At 47.3% G+C, this 25757-nt stretch overlaps 1 protein-coding gene across 1 annotated transcript in view; it reads right to left on the bottom strand.

Annotated features, from left to right (window-relative positions):
• The window catches only part of RRP12 (ribosomal RNA processing 12 homolog), a 521209-nt gene that overhangs the window by 10531 nt on the left and 484921 nt on the right, over nucleotides 1-25757 (bottom strand). Inside the window, exon 33 of the mRNA XM_078643584.1 lies at nucleotides 21818-21900. Coding sequence (XP_078499710.1) covers nucleotides 21818-21900 — 83 coding nt within the window. The remainder of the gene's footprint in view (nucleotides 1-21817; nucleotides 21901-25757) is intronic.

Genomic DNA, 25757 nt, shown 5'->3' with positions numbered 1-25757 from the left:
TATTCAGAGTGAGTTGTTTCCTCAAAGCTGCAGTCCGCTCACGAGCTACTTTGCACATTGATTCATAAGAATTCGCACATTGCTATTGCACTTTATATTTTTTAGCATCTGACACATTTGTAATTTGCACATATATCTGTCTGATTTTTGTCGCTATTTTTATGTAAATTTTTAAATTTTTAAAACTGTATATATTATCTCTCTTTTAAACATATACTTGCTTTACTGTGGTTTAGACAGACTACATTTCTGGTCGACCATTCTTGTTTTGTATTATTTGCCATTTGCACTTGTTATGTACTTTTATGGATGTATTTTACTCCGAATAAAGATCTTTTGACTTTTTGACTTGAGAACTTATTAACGAGCCACTCAAACACCAGATACCAGGAAGCAGGTGGGATAACGTCTCCCATCAAGTCCCAGAGGATCAACAAGGCAGCCTACGGAGGGGGAGGAGGACGAAGCCCAGCAAGGAGACGCTGAATTGCGGAGTTCGCATGAGTGTTAAAACAAAAGGACCCCAATCAAAGGGCATGTCAACCAGACGCTCATTAATATTGTCAGGAAAAACAGCATCCCGCAGCCAAGCATGGCGACGGAGAGCCACAGAACTCGCCATAGCATGGCCCAGAAAATCAGCAACATCCAAGGCCGCACGGAGAATCAACGCAGCCAACTCTCGACCTTCCAACACATGGTGTCAGAGATCAGCGCGGGCACCCTCATGGGAGACATGAGAAAGAAGGGACTCCACAGAATCTCACAGGCGGGAGGTAGCCCTGGCCAACACACAAAGAGTGTTGAGCGCCCACAAAGCAGCACTGAATGAAGCGAAGATGTTTCGCCCCCATGACTCCACCCACCGGGCCTCCCAAGGCGGAGGAAACAACACCACAGGCAAGGACGGAAAAGCAGTCCGCAGAAGAGACCTTGAGTGGAAGGGTGGAAGGAAAGGCAGATTAGGTCGTGCAGAGCAGGACGGTGGCAATGCAGGAGCGGCTGAGGCACCGGCTAACCCATGGAGACACGCCCCCAGAAGAGAATTGTGGAGCGACGCTTCAAAAGGAAGGGACAGCTCCCTTCCACCAGAGCCCTGGTGGAGAACTTCCAAGAGGTTATCTGTAGGAAATGGGGTGACAGGGTCACCCATCCGCAAAATGCCGGCGGCCGTGGAAATAGCCCGAACAAAGGCAACACTGGCCTCCGTAGGGCACTGCGGGGGAGAAAGCAATTCCTCCGTGGGCGACGGCTGCATACTGAGCTGTCAGTCCCCAAGTCCAGCTACAGGGGGAAGCGGCCAGCCCTGGAATGGTGGGGGATCCGTGGATGAGTGGGGAACCTGAGGGGCCCCCGGGGAAGGCGGAGAAGCCGGTGGAGGAACAACGCAAGCTGCGGAAAAGAGGGTCTGAGGATTTAGGCCGTGAGGACGGCGAGGAGCCCTCCCTGGAAGACACCGGTGAAAAAGCAAGAATGTGGTGTCCTGTCTCTGGAGAGGAAGAGACCAGTAGATGAAAAACCTCCAGAGAAGAAAGAGCCTCAGGAGACTAATCAAGGACCAGACGCTAGCACGGCGCCGTGGAGTCCGCCACAGGCGCCGGCTCTATGTCGACCGGCGCTCGAGTGGGCATTGGCGGCGCCGAGTCGACCTCCACCACCACGTGCTCCCTAGGAGAATGGGGCAGGCTAGGAGCCGGTTCGGCTAAGGAACGGCGCCGAAAAGGCACCGGCTCAACCTCACTCGGGGTAGCCACCCGCGTAGAGGATTGAGAGGGACTCGGGAAAGCACCCCAGGCCCCGGCCTCCACCTGAGACACCGCCAGGGCCAGGGAGGAAAGCCTTCGGCGCCGAAACGGCCTCTGGTGAGGCAGCTGGCTGCTCAGAGGGCTGAGGGGAACTCGGAGACAAGCCCTGAGTCACGGCAATCTCCTGCGATGCTACAGGGAGCCCCGTAGGGATTTGCGTCGAGGCAGGGACGCCTTGTGTCGAAGAGTGGAGCCCTGAAGGACTACCCCTCGATGACACCACCCTCTTACAACCTGAAGGCGAAACCTTCGGCGCCGGGGCTGAAGCCACCGGCAACTCTGCCGAAGTCCCCGCGTGAGGCAAGGGATCCGCGGACGTCTCAGGAGGTGGAGGAGGGGCCCAAGAAGCCTGCAGAGCCACAGCGTAGGCGGTCAATAGGGTCCTAGTTGCCCCAACGCCAGGAAACGGTGGGTAGGGTGGGGACTGGCGGGGGCGCACGCCCCCAGGGGAACCCGCCGAATGAGGACAAGACCTCAGAGACAAGCTACAGGACCTACCAGCTGGCGAGCAACGCCCTTAGGGCCATGGCGCAGGGTGATGCCACAGACGGAATCGGCGGTTCCTGGCTTCCAAGGTAGGGGACAGATGCTGGGACGATACCAACCTGGACAAGCGGGCCGACAGCAATAACATCCGATGCTCCCGCCGGATCCAGTCTTATACCTGGGGATAATTCTATGTTAAGGAATCTGCGGCTAGTAGTCTGTGTCTGCAGAAGAACTGCCCTTGGGTGGTTTTTGGTGTGGCTCTTTGGCAGCCGTTGAGTCTTCCAAGGTTGAGGGCGACGGAGAAGTATCGGCGGGGTTCCGTAGATCCAGGCTTTCTGGCGCTGGTCGCGGACGGGCTAGTCTTAGGCACGCCAGCAGCACGCCCGCTGTGCGACCGCCATTAAGTAGGGGAGGGGGCGGGACTCATGGTGGGTAAGCGGGAGCAGGGACTGTATCGGGGGAGGGGCCCCAGGGGCAGCAGCGGCGGGAGAATCAAGCAGGCTCGAAGCGAGCAACAATAAAGTGTGAAAGGAATTGAAAGGAATGGAATTAAACTATGGAAATGAAGAGCCCAAGTAACAAAAAGATATCAAAACAGGAAATGAAGAGTCCAAGTAACAAAAAATTATCAAAACAGGAGGAATCGGGCAAAAAAAAGTCAGTGCGCACCAGGAACCAGCGGCGGGCTGCTGGCGCGAACCCTGCTCTAGGGAGGGCTCGGGAGAGAGCGCAGTGGTGCTGTAACGTGGAGCTGCTGGGGAGAGTGCTGGCCTGGACCGAGGCCTAGGTTTACAAAGGTAAAGGCTATCTAAAACAATTCCCTAAAACATGCTGGCCAGTGTGACTGACTAAAACAGTGACCAGGAGCCAAGAATTGTAAGACACAAGGCTACAAAGTCTGACGAGCCTGTCATTTGTAGCAATGCCTACACAACTGTACAATCTATGTATGGTTCATTATTCAGTTATGTGGTCTACTTTTTATGCCCAAATTAGGTATATTGTAGCAGGACCTACCTTTATTCAATGCTTCATTATTAAACTCTATTTAATGCTCTGCTATACTGCTGTATCCCAACAGACAACTTTAAGAAATGTCACGGCACAGATTCTAAGCGCACTGCACTTGCGTGTCTCAAAGGCATGGAAAAATAAACTTAATTAGTACCAAAAACATACATGGTACGTGATTCGGACGTGTTTAGGGAGCCAACTAGAACAGTTTTCAAGCAAGCCTAAGTAAATCTAGGGCCACGGTGAGGTTTCTAGTAATCTGGCTCAGCACTGCATGTCCAAACTGGTTGCAATGACTTACTAAAAGTAACAGAAAGTGGCTCACAGCAAGCCAATACACACCATTGCTGGCAGCATATACGGGAATGGAACTGTAAATGACTCGGCGACACAAAACGCTCAACAAAAGGAGAGCAAAAAGCGTCCTCTACCTTAAACCATACCATACAGGCCGATAGCTAATTCTTCCAGCAACCGGCAGAGTGAAGATGCATGGGCTCTATGACATAGTGAAAGAACAACAAAGTCTCGTTAACATGTAAATGGTCTTTTAAATACCTGTGAAGTACTCGGGTGAAGCTGCAGTAAGACGGCGCCAGAACACAACAGCTCAAAAACTGTCTGTGTGTGTGCCCGGGAAGCTGTCTCAGCCCGGGCTGAAACACACGACGGAGGGGGGTTGGGGGGAGGGGGGTGGCTAAAGCCCTTTGAGCCCAATGGACGTTGCACGCCTGCTCACCACCACATAGGTAATAAAACCAGACAACAACAGTAGGGTGGAGCTAACATTCCAAACAAGGGGCAATTCCAGGTGATGGAAATGAAGACTGAAACGGCAAAAACAGATGCCACCGATTACAGTGTCTCCTGCTGTGGCAAGAGTACATGGCCCGATCCAAGGAACACTTTCAAGCTAGACGCAGAAGGGACCAAAACTGAAGACAGGACGAGGACCTGGCCCAAGTGAAAGCTTTAATTTTGTAGGCAACCCAGTCGAACAGACAATAGCAAAGTTGTCACTGGAGGCATAACCAGCTCCTTCACAGTTAGGTACTCCAAAAGCCAGCAAGATGAAGGAAAACATCTGGCACCCGCTCCCATTATGTGTCGGGTATCGGGGACCATCAAGCAGCTCCAACTCCCTACCTTCAAGGGCCAGGCAGTGGAACAAAGGTATATGGCAACCTTTTAAAGGTACACTGCCCTCGAAAGGCAAGAGGTATCCTAAGTGCCATAAGCAAGGGATACTCGGTCATCACCCTTCGCACAAGAGACTTAGCCTATACACTGAAATAGGATAGGCAGATATCGAAATCCCACTGATCATAAACTCCCATGCTCGGTGAAGCAAAGTGGCCTCATGAGTGCCTTTAGAGATCCAACCATGGATATGGGCTATTTGGTAATGGTCAGAGGACAAGAAGCTCCCACATTACGGTATGCAGACACATTGTAATGCTGATTAGTACACAGAGTATAACTGAAAAAAACTTTCCTCACAGAGGAGGAAAACTGAAGTCCAGAAGAACGCATCAACTAAGACCAACATACCCAAACACAGGGCAAGTGGCACTCGGGATTCACTGAGGAGAAGGCACTCCTTTATAGAGGAATGAAAAGAAATTGAATCCTCTTCCCACACCAACCGATGGTGAGAGCAAAGGAAGTTCAACAAGAGGGCCATGAAGTGAGGAAAAGTCCCCCTACATGCATAAAGACCATGCAGCTGAAAAGCAGTGTCAAGAGAATCCCACCTTCATCTCAGGCACCCAGATCCAATGGGACACTCAATACTGCCAGACAGGAGAAGTTGGGATGAGTAATACTGCCTCTTCTGGTTATAGCATCCTACAGAGGCACCACACTCTCTACGTCCAAGGTAGGTGAATTCAACAGATGGAAAGAATGGAAGTGTTGGCGGTGCTTGAAAGGCTGTAGTCCTTTAAAGTAACGTAGTCTTCCATGCCTCATATGGGACATACAGATGGCACTCCCAAAGATCTGTATTGGCGCAGCCATTTATGCCAAGGGATGCTTGCTCACCAAAAAGGTTAGAATATCAAAGGTTGCATCTCCATCTTCATGGTGAACCCGGAAGCCCTAACAAGCATGTCTACAAAGGACTTCATAAGAGCCCATATTCCTGGCCACTGAATCCATAACGACAAGGCCTCATCTTAAAAGTTACCATGTGACCTCAAACCCATCATGAACCACTACAGCAAAGTGACCCCCTACATGGTCTAGCAAAAGAGTAACCCCCAGCTATGCCATCTACCAAAGATTGTGGGAGTAATGTGCATACAGGCACATTGCATTATAGAAGCAAATGGCCAGATTCCTTGAGAAAAACAATTTTTCCCATTAGCTCTGTCCATAAAACTTCTTTGTCAGTAGGGGTGGAGAAAGAACCAGATGCTCCATCGTGAAAAATGAGAAACCTTTGGACCTAGGTTCTCTGTAGGCAGAGCAGAGGACACAAATGTCAGATCGCCAGGAGCTGATTGGTGACGGCAAACAACCTCAAAGTGAACGCTCTAACTGGAAATTAACCTTCTCTAAAGAGACACTACCAATTTTAACAACATACCAAGAAGAGTTGAGAATGTTTCTGACATCAAGCGACCAGTCTGAAAGTTTTCAATCAAATGGTTGGTCCTAATCTCTGCAAAGGGTAAAGGACAATCCAGGACCTTACCTAGGGTAAAGGTATTTCCAGGACCTCCACCGCCTTTCACACTACCATTTTAAATGTCCTCTAAAGGAACTGCTGACAGGCAACCAGGAAGAACATTATCAGAAGTGTTGAAGTCATGCATGTTCTGGAACCCTAACAGAGGAGTCTGTATATGGAGAGAGCGACTACTTTAGCCTTCACAGTTTGTACACTACAGCTCTCAACCGGGGTCTGAACAAGATCCATGGAAAGTAAAAAAAAAAACCAAGCATTGGAAATGCAATAGGTCTCGCATTAGAAAAGTTGGAGCTATTGGTCTTGTAAATGACACATTTTATTTATGTGTTGGTTTTTAAAATAGCTAAATTGATAGCTTTGTCATTTACAATGCCAATAGTTATAACTTTTGCAAATGTGACACCTATAGCATTTGTAATGCAATATGTTTTATTTACGTGACTTATATGTATTCATATTACAAATAACAATGGCCTTTATTTTTTTATAATTAATACTTAAATAAAAAGTTATTGTAATTTATAATGGCAATTGATACCGAGGGTTGTGAATAACCTGAAGCGATCACTGAATTTAGAGAAGATACCACAGAGGGTTAATTTGTTTATAGCAGGAGTTCTTGTTGTAATTGCAGGTAACAAGTTCCAGTCCTTGCAAAATAACGCAGTGGGCTATGTCTTTGGAGCAAACATCTCCATGCAAATGGCGAGATTTACGTTTGAATATGTGCGAGGTATTTTCTAAAATGAGAGCGTTTGGTAGTAATTAATACCATTATTTAGTTACCAAAAAAACACAAGATCACAGCGAAATAAGAAAGTATAACTTGAATCCTAAAACAAAGGTGAATGAACACAGGCGTGCTGGCCACAGAATATGCAAATCCGTTTAATGCAGCTGCACGCAAGACCACAGTATTGACATTTGACAGGAGTATACACTTATGAATTCTGTGAAACGTACATGTGCCCTTCGGTGTACTTCTCTCTGCTAGAAAAATAAATACGTAAAGTACACTCTGAGAGCACCAGATATAGAACAAGACGGAGGGCATTGCTGTGGGGAGGGGGGGGAGGAGAAATGCGGAACGGCCGCAGCAGGGGGCGGAGCGGGGAGAGCGGCGATGGGGGAGAGACACGGGCCGTAGTGTGAAGCAGCAGGGGCCTTTGTGCCACAGACCTCAGACACAGCTTACAGTTAACTTGCCTGATTAATACCGAAGGTTGTGAATAAGGTAACAAGTTCCAGTCCTTGCAAAATAACGCAGTGGGCTATGTCTTTGGAGCAAACATTTCCATGCAAATGGCGAGATTTACGTTTGAATATGTGCGAGGTATTTGCTAAAATGAGAGCGTTTGGTAGTAATTAATACCATTATTTAGTTACCAAAAAAACACAAGATCACAGTGAAATAAGTATAACTTGAATCCTAAAACAAAGGTGAATGAACACAGGCGTGCTGGCCACAGAATATGCAAATCGGTTTAATGCAGCTGCACGCAAGACCACAGTATTGACATTTGACAGGAGTATACACTTATGAATTCTGTGAAACGTACATGTGCCCTTCGGTGTACTTCTCTCTGCTAGAAAAATAAATACGTAAAGTACACTCTGAGAGCACCAGATATAGAAAAAGCTTCAAGCAGCTATGGCATTTCTTCAACAGGAAAGTGGATTCGGCTGGGGGGGGGGTTGAGGGGGGAGGCGGTTTGTTTTAGAAACAGAGGAAAGCAGGAGGAGGGGGCAGTCGGTTTTAAAAGACATTGTGATGGGTATGCGTTGTGAATGTATGCGTAACGTCATACATTCCATCACCACAGAACCTACGGGGTAAAGGCCGATCTGGAAGTCTTTTTAGCTGTTCTAAAGTTATCAATTGTTTCTCTATTATGACTGGATGATGTGAGTAAATACCGAGCTCTATGTTCAGACAGCCATCACTTGTTTGTAGGTAATGTTTTATTGAATTATAAAATGAACTTTTCATGACAATCGGCAAATCAGTGAATTCAGGCAGTCACTGGATTCTCAAAAACAGAGTGTCCCACAGTTGCATGGCATTCACTTGGGAGGCGAGGGAGGGAGGAGAAATACGAGACGGCCTTGCGGCCGTGAGACGTGTGAAGCAGGGGGCGGGGGGAGCGGATGCCTTTGAAGTGAAGCTAAGCTTCACTTCAAAGGTGTGGGAGGAGTGCGGCTGAGGGAACAGACGGCGATTTGATGATGTGCACGCGCATTTTAGGTCAATGCGCTTGCGCATTGACCTAAAAGCCACGGGCACAGCACCAAATCGCCCAGTTAGGTAAAGTCTGTTTAAGACGGTATAGTCTCGCAAGCTCAATGCGCATGCGCATTGACAGGCGAGACCTAAAAAGGATCGCCCCATGTTACCCAGAAATTATGCCAGTAGAGTACACTGTGTTGGTATCGGTGCTAACATTAAAACAGGAGAAAAGGTCTTCAGCAGCAAAATGACAGCAGCCAAAGCTGTGTCAAGTTTACTGATGGGGTTCACAACCACTTGGGCGAGGGCAACGGAGGGAGGGTCGGAGGAGGTGGAAGGTGAAGAAGATTTCCTACTGGCAAAGGCATAGGCTGAAGTGCTAAAGGCACCTTGGGAACCAAAGGCATACCAGATGTCACCTCAATGGGATCAGCGTCGAAAGCTGGGAAAGCCAGGAGGCGGGCCAGCAGCACTACGTGCAGAGCTGGAAGCCAGAGAGCCATTAACATCAGGATCATATCTACCAGAGTAGGGCACTGCTCTAAAGACAACATCTAGGCCGAAGTCAGAGAACCAATCCACTGTCCTGAGTGCCTGTTGTGCGATCAGGACCAAATTTGAGATAAAGAGGAGTCCTCCACAGGGTAAGTCTTGCGAAGACTTCCTCAGGACAGAGGTCACTCTACTGTACTTCTTTCTAGAGCAGTATATGAAAATGTGTAAACACCAGGGTTGTCGTGATGTCCAGATGCAAAATAATGGGACACCTAGCTCTCTACAGATGCCTAAGGCAAACAATCACATTCAGAAATAAGCCACGAGGAACTTGCAGAGTCTAGATCCCACAGGCAAGGGTACAGAGAAGGAGCCTTGGGAGAGGTAGGAACCGCACCTACGGAAACCTGACCTCTTTTTTGGTGGCACGGACCCTGTTGCACTGCTTGCCAGTTTAATATCAGAAAGCGATAGAACAGGGAGCAACTTCAGATCTGCATCAATGGTCCCAGAACAAATGGAACAGATTTCAGAGCACCAAGGTGGCACCATCTACCATTCATGATGTTACATTTGTGAAGGTTTTGGAACATTATTGAGCCCTGGCACCACCTCCCAGTGAAAGTGAGCTATTTCGACTTTAACAGATCCAGACTAATGTTTCACTAGATTCATGAGGTGGGTATCCAGCAGGTATAAGTATACACCAGAAACATTTTTGTAAATAGAATTCAGAGAAAACTGATGGTACTGAATATGAACGTTAAGCCACCAAATGAAAATCAGGAGAGATGTGAGATAAAAATGAAATTTTAAAAAGAAGGCAAACAGGGTAATTCTAGTGACTATAGAAGAATTAAATTACAGTGACACTAATACTATCAGGCAAGAAGATTAATTTAAGGGGGATACAACAAGCAAAAATTGGTTTTTTGTGGCACGAACTGGTAAGAACTTATAAATATTTTAAGGCAGAAATGACATGCACAAAAGAAGTATCAATAACAAAAATCATATTCAATATTATATTCAGAAGAGCTGAGGGGCAGATATGACCAAAGAAAGATAACATATAGCGGTCGTGAGCAGAAAAAACTGTGTATTTAGACTTTTAGGTGTGGCAGAAGAACATCCTAGAGTTGGCAGCAGAAAGAAGGCATGTGACTATTGTGCAGAGACTTGGAGAAAGAGGAGACACAAAGAGCCAGCACAGAGGTGTGAGAAGAGCCAAAGTAAAGGCAAAAGCATGAGGATGGCTTACTGGAAACGAAGATAGAGCAGTTGGAAATACATTGAGAACTAAACGTTCGGAAAATAGTTGCGAATGAATCAATGATAAAAGTAGAATAAATCAATACTGATAAGGAGAGTTCAGAAAAATAGTGATCTATGGGATTACCAACTGAAATAAATCAAAGTTAAAAAGGGAGAACAACTTGCACTGATAACTAGAAAAAAATTGGATGATTTCCAGAAAGTTGAGTAGTTTCTGTAGGGTGTGTAGAACAAAACGTAAAATGTGCAGGAGCGTGGAGAAACAAGTGTGCTGATATAAAGATATTTTCATAGTACACAGATAGGAATTTAGAGAGAACTGCAAGATTGGCAGACATTTCCTAGAAAAGAAGGATAAAGAAATTGTTACAAATGGACAAGAGCAGTAAAACACCGATAAGAATTGGGACAACTCTCAAGAGAATGAGCCTCAAGTTGAAGGAGAAAAAAAGTCAACAGAGGGGGGCTGGGTAGAAGCAGGACGGATTTGGTTACTAGCCCACGTGGGTCACCAAAAGTGGGAAGGTTCAGCATAGGGAGGAAGTGGACATGGAGCGGCAGAGTGGGAATTGTTGTCAGTCTCTGAAGCGATGCTGTTACAAAAAAAAAATAGAAGATAAAACAGAAGCTCAGAAAGAAGTATTCATAGATGGGGCAACTGTAATGCAGAGGGTGTACAAGATGTTATTTATTTGCAATTTTATATGAGGCATGCACTGAGAAGTCTGGTCTCGGGTCTCTCTGGCACCGTTCCCCGTGGTCCACAAAGCAGTCTACATCATCTCCTGCACACCCAGGCCCCACAACTTCTTGGCTACTCGCAGGACACCTGTGTGTTTTACAGGAGTTTGGGATACCACTTCCTAGAGTTTGTACTTCCAGACCTGGTACACAGATGTCCAACGAAACCCTCTACTCCAGGGATTCCCAGCAAGCTTTTCCCTTCATCCTCAATTGTCACCCAGAGGGAGAGGCGAAGCCAGTGTCACTGGTGCAACAGGGTCTCAGAAATTATAAATCCATGCTGTACCTCCACCCCAGACAACTGTTCATACTCACAGTTGGTCCTTCCTTTCCCTGCAGTAGTTTGCACTTCTCTCAGTCTGTTCCTTGTGCAGGGTTTTAAAGTGGCTGTGGGGAGTTCTGAAAGTTGGGAGTTTCTGCACAATTAAACGAGAAACCTCAACCCTCCACCTTGGCCAGACACTTTGTAGAAGGAGCCCACTGGCTTTGTCCGCCCCATGCATTTCATTTTGTGAATTTTAAAAATGTTAGAATTCAAGCAGCTGTATTCAAGAGCGCTAACTGGGCCACAGCTTCACCTAAGACTCAGAAAGCAAAACTGGCCTTCCCTTCAAAATTTCAAAGCGACCGTTTGGTGGGACTGGAGCCAGAGGTCTGCCTGTTTCCCCTTTGTCCCAATGGATAGTTCAAAGCCGTGGTCTAATCGAGGTCGGACTCAGGGAAATGGAACTGCAAAAGTACTAGTAGGAGAGCAAATGAAAAAGTGACCTACCTTCAGTAATGCCTTATCTGTCAGAAACCATCAAGCCGCAGATTCTTTATCCTAGAATTATTCTGAGGTGTCAGACTGGATCTGGAATTTTTTCATAAGCAGTACCCTTGCACATGTGTTGGTGGCCTTGTTCAGCTCCGTGTGGCATTGTCCGTGCCTAAGTGATGTGCGTGGTGCCTATATAGGTTCCACCCCAGCTCCCCGACGTCTGTTTCTTTTCGCGTCTTTCCACGCCAGGAGTGCAGTCACAAAGAACACAGACCACTTGAATGTGAAACTAGAGCCCTGAAAAGTGAACAGCCCTGTATCTAAAAATTCGTTTGTAGAGTGCGGGGAGGATCAATGGACAGGTAAGGAATCTGCAGCTAGATAAATTCTCTATCAGATAAGGCGTTACTGAAGGTAAGTAACTTGTTCATCTGATAAGAGACTTGTAGTACGAGTTAATTACCTTCAGTAATGATGTATCTGGTAGAGAAGTTATTAGCCGCAGATTCCTTAACGTAGAATTATCCCCAAGTGTGAGACTGTAGAATCCCCACAGCTGTGAAAACAGCGCGAGTGAAGGCCGAACCCGCCTCCGTAGAACGCTGTGGTGGAGATAGCAGCTCCTCCGTGGGCGACGGCCGTAGGCTAAGGCGGCCGTCCCCGCAGCCAGCCGGAGTGGACAAGGGCCAGGCCCGAAAGGAAGAAAGAGGCACCGAAAAGGGGGGACCTGTGGTTCCTCGGGCAAAGGCGACGGCAAGGAGCCATTTTTTGATGACGCCGGGGAGAGAGCCACGACGTGGCGCCCCGTCTCCGGTGAGGATGACACCAAGAGGTGCGCAACCTCTGGAGAAGAGGGAACGCCCGAGGACGAATCCACAAACTGACGCCCGTCAAGTGCTGTAGAATCCGCAACCTGGAGCAGGGCATTGTCGTCGTCGTCATCCAACACCACAGGAAATACCGGCCGAGCCTTCACCTCTTCACCCGGCGCCGGGGACCGGGACGGAGCAGAGGTGGTCAAAGGGCGGTGCCGGAACGTCGTCAACTGACCTCCAATGAGGCAGCCGCCTGCGTAGAGGAACGAGAAGCCACCGAAAAGCGATAAGGAGTCCCCCGCCAGCCTCGGCCCATGGGGGAACAAGAGAGAGTTACCTACTCCCCCGGCGGCGCCAAGTCCGAATCGACCTACGGCGAGGGATCCGCCTGCATGGAGGGACGAAAGGGACCAGGGGACACACAAGGAGTCCCCCGCCAGCCTCGACCCACGAGGAGACAAGAGGGGCCATCAGACCCCTGTGACGCCGCCGGCCCGACTCTACCTCCGATGAAGCAGCCGCCTTCGTGGATGGACGAAAAGGCCCCAGAGAGGAGAGAGGGTCCCCTTCCAGCCCCGACTCAAAACAGGTTGAGAGGGGTCCGCCGACCCCTGTGGTGCCGCCAGGGCCAGCAGCTGCCGGAGCCGTAGTGGCGCCACCTCAGCCTCAGACAACGTCACCACCTTTCAAAAGGGCAGAGGAGGACTCGGGATGCGACCCGAGCCCCGGCGACCTCCGGCGACACCACAGGGACTCCCGCAGGAGTTTGCGGCGAAGCAGAGGTTGCCGTGGTTCGCAGGAGGAAACCCCAAAGAGCCGCACCCTAACGGCACCACATCCTCCGAGCCTGGATCCGAACTAGCCGGCGCCAAAGCCACCGGCGACGCCGCGGAGGGCCCCGCATGGCGCAAGGGATCCGCAGATGTCCCAGGAGGTGGAGGAGGATGAGAAGCTAGCGAGGCCTGCAAAGCCGCCGCATATGTCTCCATTTGGGCTCTCGACGCCCCTTCACCGGGGAACGGTGGATAGGGGGACGACACGCGGGGCCGCATCACCCGTGGAGAGCTCAAGCCCCCAACCAGCTGGAAATCAGCCCTCGGGGCCAAGCTGCAACACTTACCCATTGGCGAGCGACGCTCTTGCGGCACGGGAGAGGGATGAGGGCAACGACTATGCCGGCCGCTCCGAGAACCTTCCGCAGAGGCTGAGCGAGGCGACGAAGCTGATCTGGACATGCGAGCCGAAAGAAGTTTCATCCAGCGTTCCCGAACGCGGCTTCGGCTTCAACCGCTGGCACGCCTCGCAATCAATGGAGCTGCGGTCCTCCCCCAAGCACCACATGCAAATGAGGTGAGGATCCGTCGCCGACATCAAGCGCCCACAAGACGTACAAGTCTTGAAGCCCGAAGGCATCCGCACACTGTTCCCACAACACACGAGGGGAAAAAAGGGAAAGGCTTAAACAGGCCAGAGTGTGAACCAGATCCGCGTTGCACGGGGAAAAGGAAAAAACGGACGTAAGCGCGCAGGGGTGGGACTTGTGACCTCGCTGACGTCACGTACATGGGCGACACCTGGGCGGAGGCGTGAGATGCCGTCTGCCCTGATGCGTAGGGATGCTGGGCAAAAAGTTTCCGGATCCAGTCTCACGCCTGGGGATAATTCTATGTTAAGGAATCTGCGGCTAGTAGTCTCTATCAGATGTCACACATTCCTTACCTTAGAATTGATACCCAAGCATAGCTCCCTGGAGGAGGGTCTACTAAGCAGATTTTAGACTAAAAAGTCCTGCAGGATCAAACGGGGAAAATGCCCATTCAGATGGATCAGACTGTCTAGGCAGTAGTGCTTAGTGAACGTGTACAGGGAAGCCCACGTTGCAGCCTGTCAGATGCCAAGGACTGGAACTCTACGTGCTAAACAGTGGTTACAGCCTCTACACTGGTGGAATTAACACACAAGCCCTCCGGGGGTTGCTTCTTGGCTAATGTGTAGCAGATCTTCATGCAGAACACACTCCATCGGGAGATGGTTCATCTCTGCACTGCCTTTTTTTATGGGCTCCGACATACCCCGCGAAGAATTGATCATCCACCCAGAATGGTTATGTGTGGTCAAGGTAGAACGACAACGCTTTTGTTGGGTCCAGCCAGTGGAGTCTCTCCTCTTCTTTAGATGTATGAGGTGGTGCGCAAAAGGTAGGGAAGGTGATGGATTGGCCTACATGGAACGGGGTGACTACCTTCAGCAAGAAGGAGGCTCAAGTCAGAATCACTAGTTTGTCTAGGTAAAAGAGATGTACTGAGGTAGAAACATTAAAGTTCACTGACCCATTCAGCAGATTAAGTGCCACCAGTAAGGCTGTCTTGATGATGAGGAGCCTAGATGGGCACTTTTGAAGCAGCTCAAAGGGAGCGCTAATTAGAAAGGTAAGAACCAAATTGAGGTCCCACTGAGGTAAAGCGAAGGGAGCTGCAAGAAACGTGCTGAAGTCCTTTAAGGAACCTATTTACAATAGTGGACTTGAAAAGAAAGGCCTGATCTGGCAGCCGCTGAAAGAGCTGATTAATAACCCTTCAACATACCCAATGTACAGTCCAGCTGGGCCAGGTTAAGCATAAACAAAAGATCTTGGGAAAGGGGTGCAGATAAGGGTTCCACCAGTCTTTCTGCACACCATGTCACAATTTTTTTCCAAAAGCCAACGTATACCGTCTTGGTGAAGGGACATCGGGCTGCCAAAATAACATTACAGATATCGGGCGGAAGGTCAAAAGCTGTCAACTGTTACTGCTCAATCTCCACGCATCAAGGCGGAGTGTTGGCAGGTTTGGATTGAGAACCCTCCCCAGCTGGTGTGACAGGCAGCCCGATTGGAGAACCGATGGACAAGCTCACCAGCTCAAGATACTAGACTCTCTGAGTCACAAGAATGCCTTAGGCCCAGTCGTTCGTGATCTTCTTGAGAACTCTGGGCAGGGGTGGTATTGTCAGAAAGGCTGACATTGCGCATTCTCGGCAGTGGTGAACAGATCTAACTAAGGTTCTCCCCACTGCTGAAAGTGCCCTTGCACCGCCTCCATTTAGAGATGCCACTCGTGATCCGCTAGGCATCTTTGGCTGTGTTTGTCCCCTCTGGCGTTCAGAGAGGCCACCAGATGTTGAACCACCAGGATAATGACCAGACGTTCCAGCCACGTCCAGAGACTCTGGGCCTTTTGATAGAGGGTCCATGAACCCACCACGTCCTGTTTGTTGCAGTACCACATGGCAGTGGTGTTGTCAGGAATTCCTGCACTAGCCTTCCTTTGATAGAGGCAAGAAAGGCTTTCAATGCCAACCGGATCGGTCGGAGCTCCAACAGGTCGATGAGAGTCCTCTGATCTCCACCTCTCTCTGAAGGCCTCTCTAGCCCAGTAGTGACGCATCTGTCACTACAGTCAGATCTGGTTGGGGAAGGGTGAGGGCCAATCTCAGCTCATCATCCACCACTACAGATCTTTTGCAGTGACCTCCAAGATCTGGACCATGTCAGTGAGCTTCCCCTGATGCTGTGCGCACTGGAACTTCAGGTCCCACTACAGAGCTGCATATGTCAGCAGGCATGTGTCACAAGCAGGATGCAGGAGGCCATGAGGTCCCAGAGCCTCAGGATCAGTCTCATCAAAATCCAGGATAGAGGCTGAAACGTCGGCATCTGCATCCTAGCCTGAATATCCTGGACTTGCCACTCTGGAGTATAAGCCAGGCACTGCACGGTATCCAGAACAGCTCCAATGAAAGGGAGCGTCTGAGAAGGGATCATGTGTGACTTTGGCACATTGAATAAACATCATTTTTCCCAAGGTATCCAGCCTCTTGGATTCCCTATATGGGGAAGTGGAAGAGAATGCACCAGGATTTAGTTTGGGAGTGGAGGCTTGGACCACCAAACTCTCCAGGGTGGAGTAAATCTTGAGGAAACTGGGGTCCCCTGGGGCAGGGGGATGGCAGGCAATCAATCAGTTCACAGGCGCTCCTATGCAGAGCTTGGATCAGGCCCCGAGTAGGACGACTATGAGTGGTCCAGATGTGGACATTAGTGTGGACAGCCATAGTGGGAAGCTGAAGTTCAAGGACCTCAGCCGCCCTCCTTACCACCATAGCGAACGAGGCTCCTTCCTCTGTAGCCACGGTAGCAGGAGAAACCGAACCAATACCTCAGGAGGTATCCAGTCCGCCGGCATCTGCCAGAAGCTCACACTAGGTGTCCCCTGTGACATCTAGGGGACGATATTCATCAGTGTCCAGTGGCCCCTCCCAGTCATTCCCAAGTACTAACCCATAGTAATAAGGCACAGGCTCAGGCCTGGGGTGTCTGACAACACCCATACGTCTCCATTTCGGAGTCAGGGATGTGGCAGCACTGGGGACATCAGCAGTGGAGCAGGGGAAGGTTGAGGTGGCTCGACCAGCCCAGTCTAGATCGGTCCATGGATCAAAGGGTCCAACTGGTGCCAGGGGCGAACCTGCTAGTGGAAGTCAAAGTAGGGTCCCCTTCCGGGCCGCGGGGCCCGAGGGAGCTCCAGCAGGGACAGACTACCCAAATATGGGGTGCATGGCCTCATAAAATTCACAAAGTTGGGTGTGGGTCACTCCAGCTTCATGAAACTCGGGGAGGCGCGGAGACAGCCCAGACTCAACTGAGGAGTAAGGCCTTGATTGCAGACGCTCCCTCTGCTCGTCGGATGGCTTCGATGGACGGGGCCAAGTTGAAGACCTCTTTGACTTTTTGCACTTTTGTCCATTTGTGGGACTTGCCCGGACGACTGACTAGGATGAGTAGTGCTTGGAGTGGCTCCTGGACTGATGCCAGGACCGTGGAGCAGCAAGGAGCTTGACGAACCACTCCCTCAAGGGCTTGAGGTGCATGTCGTGACAATCGACGCAGGTCTTGGCGTTATGGTCGTGCTTGAGGCACCAAAGGCAGACTAGGTGCGGATCAGTCACAGACATCTGCTGGTGACAGGAGCCACAGGGCTTGAAACCAGCCTTTCTTGTGGACATCAGGAACACACCAGGAGACAAAGACTGAAACATATTATACAAAATGGTAGAAAAAAAAGTCAGTCAAAAAGTGACTGGGGTAGCTCTTCTCCAGATCTGCGCTGATTGGCAAGGAAAGAAAAGAACTAACGTCAGTGCGCTGGAGTGGCGCCTATATAGGTACTGCGCATGTCACGTCCGACGTGGACAACGCCACCTACTGGCACTCAGGGGCACTAGTCACGAAAAATTTGTAGGGGGATCCAGTCTGAGGATAATTCCAAGATAAGGAATCTGTGGCTGCAAGGCTCTATCAGATATTTTATTTGCTCTCTGGACATTTTAAATTTGGGGAAAGTTCTGTCTGACCTACAGTGTAAATACAGTCAAACAAAACAGACTTGCAGCAAAACACTACAGATTCACATTAAATTACAAAAGAAACAGGGATATTCCTTTTTGGATGCTACCTAAATTAGAAGGCCACCCAAATTAGAAGTCCAGCACATGCATTAATGAACATTTGACTTACCTTTTGGTAATGCCCTTTTTGATGGATACTCTAACTGCAGGTACCTCACCTAGACTTGAAGGGTGTACGCATAAGGAATGTCAATAGCAGGTTAAGGACCCACTGGGTGATTACAAATGGTTAGGGAGAAAATATATGTTTTAAACCTTTTATGAAACACATCACCACCGATGACTTAAACAAGGATGGTAGGTCTAGTAAACATAGAAAGGCCCAAGAAATAGCCTTTCACTGTGTCCACTGAAAAACCTTGCTGGGCTAAGGAGAGAAGAAACAGAAGATCATCAGAAAATCTGGCTTGTAATTATTTGGTGTCTCAGGGATCACACCAGGCTTCTAATTTGTCCCAGTTCCCAGTGTAGATGGACATCATGTAAGGGTATCTGGCAGCAAGAATAACATCCACCACCTGTCGGCAATTCCAATACATTTAGCTTCTGACATTGAATTTCCACACATGAAGGTGTAAGTTAAGGAGATTTGAATATTCTACCCCGCCCTGCTACTGAGACAGGAGGTGCACTTGAAGCAGAAACCTGATTGGAGGACAAATGCTAAGGGGGCAGCATCGACCAGCCCCCCACTTCAGAACTTCGACTGTTTCCCTTGACACCTGAATTGAGGCAGCTCTGATGCTGAGCCCATTGAGACTTGAGGTTTCAGTCCAGGGCCAGCATGTGCCACTTGGAGTTGTGGGCGTGGAGGTTGCATGGGGCCCAACAGGTTTGGGAAGTCTCAGAACCATCCTCATAAAGATACAGAACTGGTCCTGAAAGATCAGGATTATACTCAAAATGTTCCAGTCTTGCTATGGTGGAGGAAAGGCCTTGCATGCCACCATGCCATGAAACAAAACCCACAGAATGGAAGTCTTTGAGTGGGGTCAGGTGAGGCATTGGCTCAATGATTGTGACGCCCAGCAATGTAAGGAGTTAAGCCATTGTTTGAAGGTGGTTCACTACTGACTGCATCGAGCCTCCCTTTAGTAGTCAGTCATTGAGGTATAGGAATCCATTTACTCCTGATGGGCCATGACCACCTCCATCACTTTCATGAAAACCTGAGGGGCTGTGATAAGGCCAAAGTGATACATAGCAACTTGAAAATGTTCTTGATTCATCTGGAACTGCAGCTAACACCTGTGGGACTGCAGGATGGTTACTTGGATATAAGAGTCATGCAAGTGCAGTGACATTATCCAGTCTCCTGGGTCCAGAGCAGACTGTGTGAGCCAGCATGAGCATTCTGGCTTTGTCCTTCTAAAGACAATCATTAAATGGGTGGCAGTCTAAAATAGCTAAAGAGGAAGTAGCGTGCATAGCATCCCTCGCCTTTCTCAAAGTCTGAAACCCATTCCATTGCACTACTGATGAGTAAGATTTACCTCGTGCATAAATATTGACGATTGCTCCTCCGAAAATCACTATGTGGATGGAGGGAGTTGGGGCAGGGAGGAAATTAAGGGCAGGACGTAGCCCTTCTGAATGATCTGCAAGACACATTTGTCTGATGTAAGTGATCTCCAGCTGGGGATGAAATGTTGACTCCTGTCGCCACCTTGCATAACATGAGCCACTGAGGACAAATTAAGCAGCTTAGTAGCCTTTGAAGCAAGATAGAAGAAATGAAGAAAATGGAAGACTGTTTACCCCGTTGCCTAGTGCAGTGTGTGCGGATGCTAGGTACGCAACCCAAAAAGGAATTGACTGTCTGCTGTACCACTGCTTGAGAAGGTTTAGAATTACCATTTGCTAAGTGTGAATCCTTTTGCATTCCCTATCTGAAGGAGTTGTCAGGAAGGAATGGAGATTGACCTTACTAGTTAGAGTCTACGGTGTAGGATACTTAGATAGAAGGCAGGCCTCCAGGTGCAGGTTGAGTTATAGCCTACTTGCGAGGAGAGAAAGAACAAGGCTTGGACCCTGTAGCCACTAAGCTGTCCGTTAAGGGCCTCATTAAATTTTAGGACATTATTGGCTCTGGTTGGAGGATTTCTGTCCGAACATTTGTTTTTGTCTGAGTGGAGAGCAACTGCACATCTAGCACCTCAACTGCACACCAGACCACTGCTGCAACAAAGGTACTTTCTTCCACTGGTATCCCCATTGGCGAGCAAACTTTTTTTCATGGGAGATATCTTATCCACAAACATTTTGTAAATCAGAGTAAAATTCAACACCAGTATAGTGAGGGGAGAATACACCATCACCCTTATCAATGTCCTCTGGGACCTTGTGTGTCTCTTATATAGGGTCAAGGCCAAAAAGAGAATGGGACTCTGTTAATAGTTGCATTGCGACAGAATAATCTCACTTTCATGATCTTCTAGTGCGACAGTCAGTGGGCTGGGGCTGGAATGACATCAGTTCTGAGTCTAACATCGTTGTCAGCACAACGATTATCCATTGGTGTGGGTGAAATCGATGTAGATGCTGCGGGAACACGCATGGATCTTGGAGAGGCATGGAAGTCTGTACCCAAGTCGGTACGGATCCCGTAATATGTTCCAAAGGAACAGATTGCATCAGAGGAAGCTCCCCTGAAGGTAATCTGGCTGCAGAGCCCTGTGGCTCCATGGGGCCAAAGGGGCACCAGTGTGGGCCAAAATTGCACTAAAGATTTGCAGCATGGCCTCCTTGAAAGCCGCTATCTGCTTCAGGATTGATGAAGGCACTAATAACTTGGGAGACAAGGTAGAACCAATTCCAAAAATGGAGAGTTTGAGTGAGTGTGATGTTTATCTTGACAACCTTGCACTTTCTCTTTTTAGCTAGATTGGCATCTAGTTCCACCAAGTCTTTTAATGTTTTCATTTGGGCTTCGACTCCAACTTACCCGAAGACTTTGAGCAGGAAGTAGACTTTTAGAGGGAACAGCCTCCCTACCAGGCCGGTGACTTGGAGCGCGAGTAAGACCAGAGTTTCGGCTGCAACCTATTATGTTCAGTGAAGTAAAACTGCATCCCAGGTCACCTTTGGTGCACATATCGCTCGAGAGAGTCATAACCAGTGCCCAGGGACCAAAAGGCACATCAGACATCGGTCCGGAGTCATCATCTGCTCTGTGCCATTTCAGCATAATTTGAAGCCTGCAGTGTTGGGAGGGGAAATTACTCCGTAGCACTTCGATTGCAAGTTTTGAAGTTGACAAAAGAACAACAAAAGTCCGGCAGGGAGCTCCAGATCAGCCTCAGAAGGCATAGATTAAAAGGAACAGGAGTCAGCGCACAGCGGAGAGCTTATCTGTTGATCCGTTTCATCATGTACGGGAAAATTGGAAGCATATGTGGAGCCATACAATGCCACCTGTCATCACATGGGAGCCCTACTAAGGAAATACTCCGGTTTCAGATTGGGGCCAGGGGACATTCTAAATGTGAGGAATCTGTGGTTAGAAGAATCCATCAAAACAATTTATTCGAGGTCCCATCTGTGACAAGTTTCCTGTGTGCAGATACTGGGCTGGGTTATGCCTGTATTCCCTCAAGGGTGACAAGAAGCGCTCTAGAAATCTACTGATTGATTGATTACACAGTAGTCCCATTTCCTTAGGTGGCACACTTGTGTACAGACCTATGCAAGTGTTCATATATAGCCAGCAAAAAGCCTCTTGCCTAGCTACACAACAGTGGAGTTACCACTCAATACCATTTTGCAAGAAGCTTACAATGAGTAAGAGTCAATTATGAGGCAGATTCATGGCAGAGATTTTAAAACCAGACAGACCAAAATAAAAAAGCTAAAGGGAATGGGTAATGGGAGGGAAGTAATGAGGCAAGAATACACTTTCTCACAAAGACTATAACAAACATGTTAACTGTTATATCGCTCATATTGAAAGCAAATAATGTTGGTATGACATAAGAATTAATGACGACTGCTTAACTGGAGCCCATTAGTCAAGCATACAACATCACTCATGAATTTAGAACAAAAAAGTACCTTCGGTTAAGTTTGGCCTTATTCAAAGGAACATATGCATATGGATCGTGCCTCCCCCTTTGCTTCACATCACCTTTTGCTTTCTGTAAATAGATGGGCAAGGAAAACTGTTTAATTCATTTTTTTTTAAAGCGTTGCGTTTCCTTCTTCAACATTATGAGTAAAAATAGTTTAATTCAGAAAAGTGACGTTTGTCATTACTTGCATTCCTTAACCCTTATTCTATTTATTTCCAAGGAGTGAGCCAGCACCACTAACTAGACATCTTTTTGTATATTATGTTTTAATAACCACATCTATAAAGCAATCAGAACAATGCATGCATGAGCCTACAAGTACTAGGTTCAATTGGCCTTCTCATGCAATTCCTCATCCATCACAGTTTCCCATCCTCAACACCAACAGCTACCAAGCTAAATGAAAAATGTATGATATTTCAGGTTATTAGGAGTTGGACAAGGACCAATTGAAATTGTAAAAATCTATGTAAAGATAAGATAGCAAAACTAGAGAGATTCCTGTGGTACACCCCAACTTTCAGGGCCAGAGGTGTTTCTGAGGCTCTAGGTGCAAGCTAAGGGAGATGGATCAGGAGGCGGGTTGCAGAATTACTCTTTTCGATGACCTTCATAGCCCACTAGTCCTGTATTATAGGTGCCTATTGGCTAATAAAATTTGCATAACTTTCACCCACTTCGGTGACTTTTACTACCTGATAATTAGGGAAAGATAGCGTTTTCCTTTCAAGACACTACATACACATTTGAGACAGTGGCCCAGATTGTGGTGGGTGAGGGATGAATAAAGTCCTAGTTTTGCTACAAAACTGCATCGCAAAACAATGGCTACTTAGCATCAATTGCCACCCTCACTACACAATAATTAAATGACTGAGCTGTATGAAAACCAAAGGGGCATGTGGAAGAAATAGAAATGGTAAGTAAACACATACTCACCAAATTGGGAGAGGTACCCTTTAAGTTAAAAGGGATGGGGCAACAAATAAGCACAATAGAGAAATCTATTTTGTTACTATCACCCTTGAACACTCATACTCATCTCCTCTCTTCTCTTTAAGGAAAGGACCATTCACCCTTTAAAATTGCGCTAGCCCCTCTATTTTAATGCTAGACACTTATTATATAAAAGTCTTCATTTTTCAGAGACATTTTTGTTTTGTAAAAAAAAAAAACTGGTTCACCCCACCTTCTTCAGGACGTACAACTGTTTAGTTTAAGACCTGAAGAAGGTGGGGTGAACCAGTTTTTCCCACAAACACAGCGTTGACAATTTAGGAGATAATTTGTATTGTTCATGTATTTTGTGTTATGAAAATTGAGGATGTAATTGACAACTAAGTAGATAATGTGTATTATTTATGACATTTGTGCTATGACAATTGAGGATACAATTTTTAGGGTGTGTGTTTGATTAAAATAACATTGGTGCACTAAGTAAACAAATATGATTGAAAAATGTTTGTGAGAAATTGGATGGTTTAAAATAATGTTTTAATTGTAATGTGATTTTATTTACATTACAGCAAAACAAAAACAAAAATGTATCTGAATAAATAGAGGGGCTAGCAACATTTTAAAGAGTGAATGGTCCTTTCCTTAAAGAGAGGAGTTGAGTATGAATGTTCAAGGGTGAATGTGACTAAAGGGATTTCTCTAATGTGCTTATAAGTAAGGACATAGACCATTGTTACTGCTCCCTGCTAAATGGTATCTTCTGTAGAAGGGGAAAATTGTTACATGAACATATTGTACTAGAAATCTTTGTACACAGAAAAAGCACAGCTGCAAGCATGACATCTTATGGACAGAGCTAAAGTTCTGGTTTTCTTACAATTGATGAGCTGCTCTTTGGCTAGCTCTTTCATATCTGCAAGGGCATGATATGGCAAGCATTGCCATAAATCAAATGAGTTTTGTATAAGAAGAGAGAGAATTAGAAGTCACCAATTTGGAGGTGATGTAGAGTTGGACAGGAGTAACTTGTGAGAATTCCCTTTTGAGCTGGAATTGTAGAAAAGTGAAGAAGTCTGACAAATATGTTAGTATGGATTTACAGATCTTGGGAAGCTTAGGTTGCTTACACTTTAGTCTTCTGTTCTCATTTTTGGACTTCCTGATTTTAAACCTGGGAATGTCATAGCTGAATGTGTATCTTTGGCACTCTCAGATATTAAGTTTGCTTGTGAGGCAAAACTGTGTGTCTGAGATTTAAGGCTGCTAGGCCTGTAAGAGAATAGTTATGCAGATAGGTAAAGAGCGCCATATGAATTCCTGCAGCCCAGGTGTCATCCTGTCCATTTAGTCAAGCCTTTGGATGAGCAACGGGGCTGTACTTGGAACACTTCTCGGGGGAATCAAGTATATACCTAGTACAAAAAAGATACATGTCCACCAAAGAAAGGAGCAGGTTTGAATGGTTGCTCTGAAATTAAGTTCAGAATATTTCTTAATCTCACTTGAATAGTTAATATAAACCATTATCATAGAAATAACTGGTGCAATTCTATCTGGATATTTTGCCCATGAGCATGTTGAAGCTGGTGGAAAGGTTTATGTTTAAACAAAAGGAACTGGAATTTGCTGCTGTAAGAGTTGAGGAATGATGCAGACTAGTTATTTCTGAGAGTCACTCTCCCAGATGTCGGTTTTCATTCAAAATCAGGACAAACTTAGTCAAGAGTTTGAACTTCAGGCTTTGAAAAAGCTAGCTTGGATTGTGAAGTCAGTTCTCCTGGTGGTCAGTATTCTGTCTGAGGAAACCTTCAGGTAGAGCTGGATACGACCAGTGTATTGATGGAGCTTGATTTTTATCCATTCTTCTAGCACTCCAAACTGTTCTTTGTTTTAATGTGCTTGTAACAGAATGGAGCCTCGGAATTTGCCATGTGACTGGGTTTCATGCATATCGAGGGGTTCAACTGGACAAACTAGAACCCGATACTAAAGTAAAAGTGAAACTGCTACATAATTAAGTCACACAAAACCATATGAGAGAAGAGTGGGTCAAAGCAGGGCTTGATCGTACAGTGGGACAAAAACGGTTACAAATTTCGCAGTTCTGATCTGAACTGTGTGGTCCACTACAAGGGCAGCTGCTATCCATGTACTTCACTGGGAACTGAAACTTGACTGTGCCAAGTCCTTAGGTGGGCATTGCTCTTGATCTCGTAAAGTTGGCAGGCAATGGCTTTCTTAATGACTTTCATCAGCTGAACACCTCAAAAGAATATTTGAGTGTGAAAAATATAAAAAGTAAGGGCAAAAGTAAAGGCGTTAAAGCAGCTGATGCCAGCATAAAAGTTACCCCCTCACTTAAAACCTACTATAAAGTAATGTCTACTACTACCACTACCACCTCAGCTACCAGCTGGTCTCCCTTGCCGGCTCAGCCTGCCCAGCTCACCCAGCCCACTCAGCCCATTCAGTTTACCCAGCCCGCCTTGGCTACTGTGGAAGTAAATGCAATGGGGGTTCCATTACCATTACAGGGAAACGCAATAGTGACTCCCATGAGCTCTGTCAAAGAGGGGAGTGTGGATAAGCTCCCAGTCCCGGTAGAGGCAGTAGTTGTAGTGCATTCAGATATTGGCCTGGTAAATAGGTATTCGGCGTTAGGGGGGGATGGATCAGGAGACAGCCAATTGGACCCTACAGTAAAGGCCAAAAGCCCCGACGCATTGAACACAGCGCAATTAGTACAAGCATACCATCCTGCCTCATCTGACAGTGCCGGCGCAGGGATCACTATAGATAAATCAGATGCAACCTCACGCACATTGGCAGACATATTACTAGCTATGAAGGATCAGATTACCAGTAGGTTTACAGTATCGGAAACCAATCAAGCAGAAATGACCAACAGATTCTCAATTTCTGAGGCTAATCATGCAGAAATTAAGGCATCGTGTGATGAGTTGGCC

Source organism: Lissotriton helveticus, chromosome 5_1 (genome assembly GCF_964261635.1).
Source record: "Lissotriton helveticus chromosome 5_1, aLisHel1.1, whole genome shotgun sequence".
In the NCBI taxonomy this organism is placed as follows: domain Eukaryota; kingdom Metazoa; phylum Chordata; class Amphibia; order Caudata; family Salamandridae; genus Lissotriton; species Lissotriton helveticus.
This window is presented reverse-complemented; position numbering and strand designations above follow the sequence as displayed.